Source organism: Crassostrea angulata, chromosome 2 (assembly GCF_025612915.1).
Source record: "Crassostrea angulata isolate pt1a10 chromosome 2, ASM2561291v2, whole genome shotgun sequence".
In the NCBI taxonomy this organism is placed as follows: Eukaryota; Metazoa; Mollusca; class Bivalvia; order Ostreida; family Ostreidae; genus Magallana; species Magallana angulata.
The window spans coordinates 16,950,886-16,961,674 of record NC_069112.1 but is presented as its reverse complement, the minus strand read 5'-3'; the positions used below and the strand labels follow the sequence as shown (position 1 = coordinate 16,961,674).

Sequence of the window (10,789 nt, the reverse complement as noted above, 5' to 3'; positions counted from 1 at the left end):
GCATTTTGATCGTGTGCTTACGATAAACAAGAAATCGATTTCGCATGGTTAAAGTAAAATGAGAACCGTACAAAGGGTAATTAAAGGAGGAAAAAATATCGTCGGGTAGAAATAAAAAGCTGATTTCTTTTTATAATAGAACACATCTACAAGTTTTTTTCTGTAGATTCACAATAAAACTCTCGATGAAATCTAAACCAGGTGTCTCTGAAATCAGTCTGGGTAAGGCCTACTTTGTTTATACACAGTTGAACTCTCGGCACGTGCTACTCATGCCCGCAGTCTTCGAGAGGTTGACTCATTATATACACAATATAAAAGTCACACAGAGGTGTGAACGATTATCATGATTAAGCACATATATATTGTTTAAGCAATACGGTAAGATATATCCAAATCTTAAGGAATACATGTAATTACACTGACGATAGATGGACCGTAACATTAGCGGGTGAAATGAAATCTCCGGTGAACTATTTCATATACAGTATTATATACTACTTTAGACTCGATCAACAACAAAGACACAGGGTTGCATGTGCTACAGTATTCATGCCTCCAGGCTAGATTACTATCCCCCAGTGAACACCAGTTTGTATACATGGCAGGGAAGTGATAAGCAAACGATCTTTAATTAATCCGGTCGTACAAATTAGTGCATAACAAATATAATTTAAGGAAGAAATGTTCAACAAGTCCCGGGGTTGAGTATTGGGGGACTCTCTACTCGCACCTGTAAACAATACATTTTTATGTATGCAAACGAACAAAAAAGTAATCTAACCGCTCAAGACAAGTTTTCTGAACTCGCAAACTTGTACCCCATGTACTGTACAGCTGAAGAATGACACTTGCATTCCGAATCGGTGCATGGTCAAAAGGAAGCCGTTTGACATTTCAGCATTCCGAATCGGTGCATGGTCAACATGGTCAAAAGGCAGCCGTTTGACGTTTCAGCCTAAGAGCGTCCGCCATTTTTTCTTAATTGTACTTTTAGTTCGATAGTCTTTGCTTCCTCGTCATATTTTTATAAATATGCCATACTAATTACTGCTAATAAGAAAATATACTCTGTACTTACCCAAGTTACTGCTGTACTCCGCCATTGATATCCAACAATGCATTGCGTGCATCACAAAACCGTTTTGTGGGACACCCCGCTGGATGTTTATAGATAGACAAAATGTTCAAATCAAGTAGCTTTAACGCGATGTTCTAAAAATAGATTTTGAGTTGTGGGACATTTTTCAATATATCCGTGTGGGTCAAAAAAACATTTTTTTTTGTTTTTTATGTTAATGTAATGATGGTGTTATTGTAGACAGATTAAGACAACAACTCCAACGTAGGGTTCTTGATTATTACTTTATATTATATCATATCATAAGCTCTGAAATATTTAACAATACATGTATCACAATAAGTAATTTATCAATATCACATCATCATAAAAATAAAATAGATCACACATAATATATCATTGTATTGAATAGGTTTCATGATTTTGCCAAGCACAGTTTACAAGCAAGAGTTATTCCCCTTATCACAGTGCTAACTGATATATAAAGAGTTCAATAATATTTATCCTGTGTAATTAATAATTTAGTTAGTTATTAATGTTTAATAAATAAAACATATTAAACTTAACTTAGGCAATAAGTATCAAATCTGATATTTATATATATGCATACCTATGTGTGACACAAAGCCTAATTGATCTGCATCTGCATGATCCTGATATATTCTTCAGGTATGGAATCTAATACATATAACAATACTCTTAAAACTACATTTAGGTTATCTAGCTTAAGATTGTTAAAATAACTATAATGAGTGTTGCTCAAATACTAAGTTTTCACTCATGATAATTTACATTTAAATAGATTTACATTTCACTATATAGCATATACTTATCTAGCAAATACAATATGCTTTATAAATAAGCATTAATATAAATAGCATAAAATATAAAACAATTACTTACAGTCTATAGATTTCTTCTTGGTCTTAAGCTAAACACATCTGGTCAGTATGAAGATCAGATCAAAAAGGACAAAGCAAAGAGAGGGAATTTAAAGGACCAATGAAATTGAGAATTCAAAAATAGAATTGACCATGTGATATATAATTAACTAAAACAGGTTTACACTGACCATAATGACCATTGTGATGTCATACTATATAAATAACTATGTAGCTATTTACATACTGTTAGGTTGTACATAAAGTTGTTTATATTGACAACTTTTATAGTAAATACTGTAAACTTATAATTTATAGAACTATTAATTAATAATTTCATGATAATGAAATTATTACTTAATTAATATGAAATATCACCCTATCACATGCTTCCCCTCTTTGTGAAATGACGTCCTCGTCATTTATTACTTATCAAAACAAATATCTACGAGTAATTTGAATTACTTTTAAACCTTCATGACTGCAAGAAAACTGAAAATAAAATATCTTAAAAACTATAAAAACGCACTATATCTCTCTTCGTAATTCTATAGACTTTATCACTAATTTAGCTGATTGAACTGACTGGTTAATACTGATGTCGTTAAAATTGTAAATACTAATGTCTACCAGAAATGATCTGTAGTAGAGTCTTTTCTATTAGTTCTTTGCTATTTTCAGAGTGAAAAACATCACTAGAGACTAATGTCTGAAGGTAGTCTGCTCTTATCTTCCAATCTGGTTGTTTTGTTAATACCTGTTGATTTACTATATAATCGCCACTTGTAATCCATGATGTTGTTTTCTTTGCTCTCTGAGATCTCCTTGGTAATGATTCTGTCTGCTGTTCGTAAGCTGGATTTTCTCTAGAATTGGTATTATCCAAATCATTATCATCATCATCTTCTTCTGCATCATCTTCAGTATCATCATCAGCATCATTACCATCAATAGATGTATCTACTTCCTTTATCTGAGTATCTTCTTCAATATCTGTTGTAGCTGTAGCTCTAGCCATAGCTGCATCTGTAGCTCTAGTTGTATCTCTAGTTCTAGTTGCTGAAGCACCTGAGTCATGCATATCATCTTCAAGTAAAGGTGTACCGGTTTCACCTTCATCTTCAGCGCTATCTTCTTCATTGTTGTTATCTTCTTCATTGGCCAATGAATTCTCTTTTCTCAAAGCAACAGTATCGTCATTGCTATGTGCAATGGAATCTGCTTCATGCACCATTATCTCCTCACTGTTGGTATCTGAGTCAGAATCTTCATATTTTGAAGCATTCAATTGAGATCTTCTTTTCATTTTGATTGATTTCCTTGGTGCTGGCTTTGGTTTTTCTTCTTGTAAATCAACATGTCCGATTGGAAGTAGCAAATTTCTATGTAAAGTTCTTGATTTTGAAAAGTTATTTTCCTTTTTAACTATGTATACAGGAATGTCCTTGTTAGGTTGACTAATTACAATGTATGGGTCTTCTTCCCACTTGTCTGACAACTTATGCGGGCCATCGAAAGCAACTATCTTCACCAGTACTTTATCCCCGGGCTGAATGACAGCACCTCTTGCCTTGATATCATAGTTTTTCTTCTGCTTTTCCTGAGAAATTTGGATAGATTTCTTTGCCAAATTGTACGATTGTTCTAATTTAGATTTTAAAGATTTTATATAAGCGTTGAGATTTTCTGGTTGATTTTGTTCTTCTGTTCTGAACAGTAAATCTATTGGAAGTCTTGCTTCTCTGCCAAACATTAGAAAGAAAGGTGATTGACCTGTTGTCTCTTGCTTCATAGAATTATATGCATGGACTAAACTTGAAATATGTGACTTCCAGTCTTGTTTTTGTGAATTCTCAAGAGTTCCCAACATCTTTATTAAAGTCCGGTTAAAGCGTTCTGTCAATCCATTGCCCATTGGATGGTATGGCGTTGTTCTAGACTTGTTAATGCCCAATATATGACAGAGTTCCTGTATAATCTTAGATTCAAAATTGGCACCCTGATCACTATGAAGCCGCAAAGGTATTCCATAGTGGACTATGAAATGGTTAAACAATGCCTCGGCTGTAGTTTTGGCAGTTTGATTTCTCGTAGCTATAGCCTGAGCATAACGAGTGAAGTGATCAGTGATGACCAACACATTTTCATATCCTCCTTTTGATTTCTCTAGTTTTAAGTAGTCCACACATACAAGTTCCAAAGGCTGTGATGTTTTGATATTGGTAAGTGGAGCTCTTTCTGTAGTTGGTGTTTTTCTGAGAAGACATCTCTTGCAGTTGGATATGAAGTGTTCAATATCTTTCGTCATGCCATACCAGTAAAATCGATCTCTGATTAGACTGATAGTCTTCTCTCGGCCAGGGTGTCCCATGTCTGTATGAAGGTGGTACAGTACTGTTGGAATACAAGATCTCGGTATAATGATCTGTGTCTTCTTATTTTCATTGACAACTGTCTCTCTGATCAATACTCCATCTCGTAGTCTTAGCTTTTCAAAATTCTTGTGAAGTAAAGCATGGTACTGTACATTGTTGTATGGTAGATGATGTTTTTCTGGCTTATACCCATCTCTTACATATGGTATCCAGAATCTTAGAACTGGGTCATTGTACTGATGGCGACAAACATCAATCTCTGTTTGATCACTCAAATCTGGTTGGTTGTCAACTGCTGATGAAGATATGGATAAGCATTGTACATATGGATCATTGCTTCTAATTGAGTTGCATATGGTCTTTATGGAATCAGATGTAATGATTTCCTGGTTTGGTATTCTGCTTAATCCATCTGCATCTGCGTTAAGTTTTCCAGGTCGATATAGAATCTCAAAATTAAAGCTGGCTAAATCTGCGATCCATCTCTGGCTCGCTGCATCTAGTTTTGCTGATGTTAATACATAAGTGAGCGGATTGTTGTCTGTGTACACTTTAAATGTGCCTCCATATAGATAATCTCGGAACTTTTCACATGCAGCCCACTTTAATGCCAAAAACTCCAATTTATGAACAGGATAATTCTTTTCAGATTTTGACAAACTCCTGCTTGCATAAGCAATAACTCTCTTGAAATTATCTTGCGTCTGATATAATACAGCGCCAATGCTTGATGATGAGGCATCTGTATGTAACTCGAATGGTAATGAGTAATCTGGGAATCCTAAAATTGGATAAGTAGTGAGTTTCTCCTTTAGTTTTCTGAATGATTGTTCTTGTTCATCTCCCCATTTCCATTTGTCATCTACTTTTAATGTCCTAACACCCTTTCTTGTTTTCTTCTTAGTATTAGGTAGGAGGTCATTTAATGGACGAGCTATTGTTGAAAATCCCTCAATGAATCTTCGGTAGTATCCAACAAAACCCAAGAATTGGCGAACTTCATCTGAATTTCTTGGTTTCGGCCAATTCTGTACCTTGTTGATCTTATCTGGGTCTGGCTCTATCCCCTCCTCACTGACAATATTTCCTACATATTTGACTTTCTTTTTAAAGAATTCGCATTTCTTTGGTGAAAGCTTCAAATTTACTTCCCTAAGTCGCTGAAAAATCTTTTCTAAACGTTCTACATGCTCTTCATAGGTTTTGGAGAAAACTATCAAGTCATCAAGATAGATGAAGCATATGTCTAGGTGAAGTCCATCAAAGCATTCTTCCATAAGCCTTTGATAAGTGGCAGGAGCATTGACAAGACCAAATGGCATGCGATGGTATTCATAAAAGCCTAGAGGTCCAACAGTAAATGCTGTTCTCTCTTTGTGCTTTTCATGTAACTCAACTTGATGGTAACCACTCTTCATGTCCAATATGGTAAAGAATCTATTTCCTGCCAATGCATCCAAAATTTCCTCTATACGTGGCAATGCGTAGGAATCTTTCTTTGTTCTCAAGTTCAGTTGTCGATAGTCTACGCACATGCGCAATTCATTATTCTTCTTTCGACAAAGGACAACATTACTCGACCATGGCGACTTAGATTTCTTTATAATTCCTCCTTCTAACAGCTTTCTTAAGTGATCTTTAACCTCTTCAAACATAGCAGGTGGAATACGTCTTGGACGTTGTTTGAATGGTGTGTCGTCATGAAGATCAATCCTATGTTTTACAATGCTAGTATGTCCAATATCTATATCTGACTTGGAAAAAACATCCTCATACTTCCTCAATAAATTCTCTGCTTGTTGTTTCTCTAAAGTTGTGAGTCCCTCATCTTCAATTTTAACTAAGCTCAGGACATCTTTTGCTTGTTGGAGATTAACACAAGGTATAGCTCTTTGTTCTGGTTCAAGTTTTACAGGCTGCAACTCACACAAGATAGATTTTGGTGGAACTTGTACTGTCCTGGTAGTGATATTATCAATGTCCACTCTTATCACATGATTTGCTGGATAGCAGTAGTCTGTAAGTGATGGTACAATATCCAGGTCTGATGGAATAACAGAGCGAGATGTAGCTTGTAGAACTGCTGTTGTAGATTGATATGGTATTGCTTTATCAATGTATCCAGATATTGAGACTGTTGAATTTGGTGGTATAGAAATACAAAAGTTTTCAGCTGATTTTACAATTCCAAGTCTATTGTTGTTGCGAGCAAGTTCTTTATCTCGTATGGTCATGCCTCTAAAAGCTAAATACCAAGGCGTAAACAATGCAGCTTCCTGCAGATATCTGTCTCCGTATTTGTCTTTGACAACATCTAGCATGTGTTGTAATATGTTGGTCCCAATAAGAAGTGGTACTTGGCTGTTGTAATTGCTGGTGGATACAACAAGTAATGGAAAATTAAGTGGCTGTTTCAGTGATTGTGGTATTCCAGTACTTTGGATATTAGCCTCGATGTAACCATAATATGGCAACTGTTGACCATCAGCGCATTCCACTTCTAAAAGTTCTCTTATTGGGTGGAGTTCTAAATGACGAAGGTGGTTTGTATAAAAATCATTGCTGACTGTTGAAACAGTAGATCCAGTGTCAATCAATGCTCGAACTAAGTGTCCTTCTATACTTGCTTCAACTTCAGAGGTATTTCCTACTAGTTCAACTGGTCTACTCTGGTAAGGGCGTTTCTTGTAATGACCTATCGTCTGCCCCGCAACGAAGGTCTTCTGATGTTTAAATTTCTCCGGCTGTGATCCATACGCACAGTACATCTACGTGCTATATGGCCAGGTTGTTTGCATCTATAGCATATTGGTTGTCCATCTTCGGTCTCTTGTAGATTAGATTCTTGGTCACCATAGCCATACTCATATTGGCGGTAATATCCTTGATTATATCTTGGACTACGGCTATAGTTACCATATGAACTTCTGGATTGGTAGTTTCCTCTACGGTATTGTTGTTGCTGATCCTTATGATCCCAACTTGTTGGTTGTTGTTCGAATCTCTTGAACGTACTTCCTTGTTCAATAGCACTGACTTTGGTGGTAAGCTGTTGAATCATTCCTTTGAGTTCCTTGATCTCATCTTGTGTCTCAGGTTCACTCGATGTTACAGCCATGTTTGATTGTGCTCTTTTCGTTACATGTTCTTTTTCTACAAGTCTGATTTCCTTCCTAAGTTCATCAAAATTTGTGAGTGCATCAAACTTGTATCCTGTGATATCCTTAATCCATTGATGCAATCCATTCCAGAATTTGGATCTTAATTTCTCATTAGCATCTGCCTGTGTCGCAACTCCTTTAATGACCGCTTTTCTATAAATCTCTTCTAACCTACAACTCCAACTCATGCTATCCTCGTCTTTCTGTTGTCGAGCACTGTAAAATTGTTCCATAATGGTTTCTCCTCGTTCTATTGTTCCAAATACACTCTCCATCTTGTCCAGTATCTGAGTTACAGTGGCTCCAGAACCAAGTCTCATTGCAACTTTTCCAGCATCTCCTCTTAGTGATCTTCTAATTGATTGAGCGATAGATTCCTCTTTGTATTTCTCTTTAATTAAACAATCCACTTCATATCGCCAAAGATCATAAGTAGTGTCGTTCTTGCTGCCGTCTCCAGAAAAGCAAGAGATCTTTGGGATATAGGAGCTAGTGTTGCTTCCTGATGCTGCTGATTTAACAATTTCAGTTTGTTGTTCTGTTTTAACATTAACAAACTCCTCTTCATTCATTTGTGTGACATATTGAGTCATCCATTGTTTGAAATCTTGAGCAGAATCAGCTTTTGGTTTTACATTCAGTTCTTTAAAAACTGACGCAATTTGATTGAGTTCGTCTGGGGATAATTCTGCCATGCTGAATTGTTTATGTTTCGATTTCGGAACACGGTTTGCTAGCTATTTTCAAAGGATTAAATTCAGAATCGGTGTTTCGGATATTTGTAACTTAATATTCTAAATTAAATTTCTAATTAAATATCTATGACTACTACTAACTGATAACTTAGCTAATAACTGAAAATAAACTATCTTAATAAAATCTTAATGTTAATTTAAGTGAATAACTAGATTAATAAATTGGTTGACTTGTAATAAACCTTAATTGAATATACTGCTAAATAAATATTCTAGCTTATAAGAATAACTACTGGGTAATAATATCTAAATAAATACCTTAATGTACTAAATGATTATAAAATCATAAAAAAATGAAAAATATCTAGTACTGTAGTACTTAAATTAAATAAAAGATACAAAAATTTAATTAACTTTATAAAAAAAATAATTACTTTCAATGAAAGATAACTCTCAAGAAAATGGCAATATTTGGCTTGTGCACTCAAGCGTGACAAAAATTTAAACAGGAAAATATTACTTGTATCTCAATATAGTTCTTAAATGATAGTGTTTTAAATAATTTCAATGCTCAAAAAGAAAATCTTTCAAATAGAAAAAATTATGATTACCAAATAAATAATGAATATGAAATGAAAAATGAAATGACAAATTTGCTGAAAATAAGTGCTAATTATAACACCTAAAAAATAACTGTGATGTTTATGAAAAAAAATGAATATATATTACAAAGTAATCTAGTCTAAGTCTCTAAGATGACAAGAATCTAAATTAAATACCAATAAATACTTATTACAACTCAAGGGGAATTCAGACGTCTGAAACTAATTATAAGGTAGACAAAAAATGTGCTAAGTAATCTTAAAGATTAACTTAAAAAATGTTACATGCACCAAAAAATTCTACCTTACCGTGCTGGCAAATCTTGAAACAATGAAAAACACATGCAGTTCAATAAATTGACTGTCAGAGGTTCAATGGATAACACTGAAGTCACTATCTTCACAATGTGGATGATCCTGGTTCTTGACAGGAGTCCTAGTCCTGGGGTTGATCCTCAGTCCTGGTCCTGATAGGTCCCTCCTGGTCCAGTTGATGGCTCCTCCTGGGGTTCCTCCTGATCCGTCCTGGGGTTCCTCCTGATCCGTCCTGGGGCTCCTCCTGATCCGTCCTGGGGCTCCTCCTGGTCCGTCCTGGGGTCCTCCGGGTTACGCATCCATCGTAGGGCGCATCTGCTTCAGTATGTATGTCCAGCCAGTCCCAACGTGGGCGCCATTGTAATGATGGTGTTATTGTAGACAGATTAAGACAACAACTCCAACGTAGGGTTCTTGATTATTACTTTATATTATATCATATCATAAGCTCTGAAATATTTAACAATACATGTATCACAATAAGTAATTTATCAATATCACATCATCATAAAAATAAAATAGATCACACATAATATATCATTGTATTGAATAGGTTTCATGATTTTGCCAAGCACAGTTTACAAGCAAGAGTTATTCCCCTTATCACAGTGCTAACTGATATATAAAGAGTTCAATAATATTTATCCTGTGTAATTAATAATTTAGTTAGTTATTAATGTTTAATAAATAAAACATATTAAACTTAACTTAGGCAATAAGTATCAAATCTGATATTTATATATATGCATACCTATGTGTGACACAAAGCCTAATTGATCTGCATCTGCATGATCCTGATATATTCTTCAGGTATGGAATCTAATACATATAACAATACTCTTAAAACTACATTTAGGTTATCTAGCTTAAGATTGTTAAAATAACTATAATGAGTGTTGCTCAAATACTAAGTTTTCACTCATGATAATTTACATTTAAATAGATTTACATTTCACTATATAGCATATACTTATCTAGCAAATACAATATGCTTTATAAATAAGCATTAATATAAATAGCATAAAATATAAAACAATTACTTACAGTCTATAGATTTCTTCTTGGTCTTAAGCTAAACACATCTGGTCAGTATGAAGATCAGATCAAAAAGGACAAAGCAAAGAGAGGGAATTTAAAGGACCAATGAAATTGAGAATTCAAAAATAGAATTGACCATGTGATATATAATTAACTAAAACAGGTTTACACTGACCATAATGACCATTGTGATGTCATACTATATAAATAACTATGTAGCTATTTACATACTGTTAGGTTGTACATAAAGTTGTTTATATTGACAACTTTTATAGTAAATACTGTAAACTTATAATTTATAGAACTATTAATTAATAATTTCATGATAATGAAATTATTACTTAATTAATATGAAATATCACCCTATCACATTAATAATACCATTTTCAACCTCCCTGTGAATTTTGAACTACATGGTTTATGGGTCAAAATATAGATGACCCATAAACCACCTAAGGATCCCACAACGTGAGTCTGAGATACATGAAATAACCCACAACACGGATTTGTATAACTAATATATATATATATATATATATATATATATATATTAATTAAATTAATCATTAATTATTGTTCAGTCTTCCTTGGATATTAACCAAATAAATTTGTCTTTAATTGTTGATAGGATATAATTTGTG

The 10,789-nt window shown here is 34.2% G+C and overlaps 1 protein-coding gene across 1 annotated transcript; it reads right to left on the bottom strand.

The window, feature by feature from the left end:
- Positions 1-7,112: 7,112 nt before the first annotated feature.
- On the bottom strand, positions 7,113-8,193 carry LOC128173969 (uncharacterized). Its single transcript, XM_052839623.1, has 2 exons — positions 7,353-8,193; positions 7,113-7,243 (listed from the first exon to the last, which is right to left on the bottom strand). The coding sequence occupies exons 1-2, from the start codon at positions 8,191-8,193 to the stop codon at positions 7,113-7,115; spliced, it is 972 nt and encodes a 323-aa protein (XP_052695583.1).
- Positions 8,194-10,789: the final 2,596 nt, after the last annotated feature.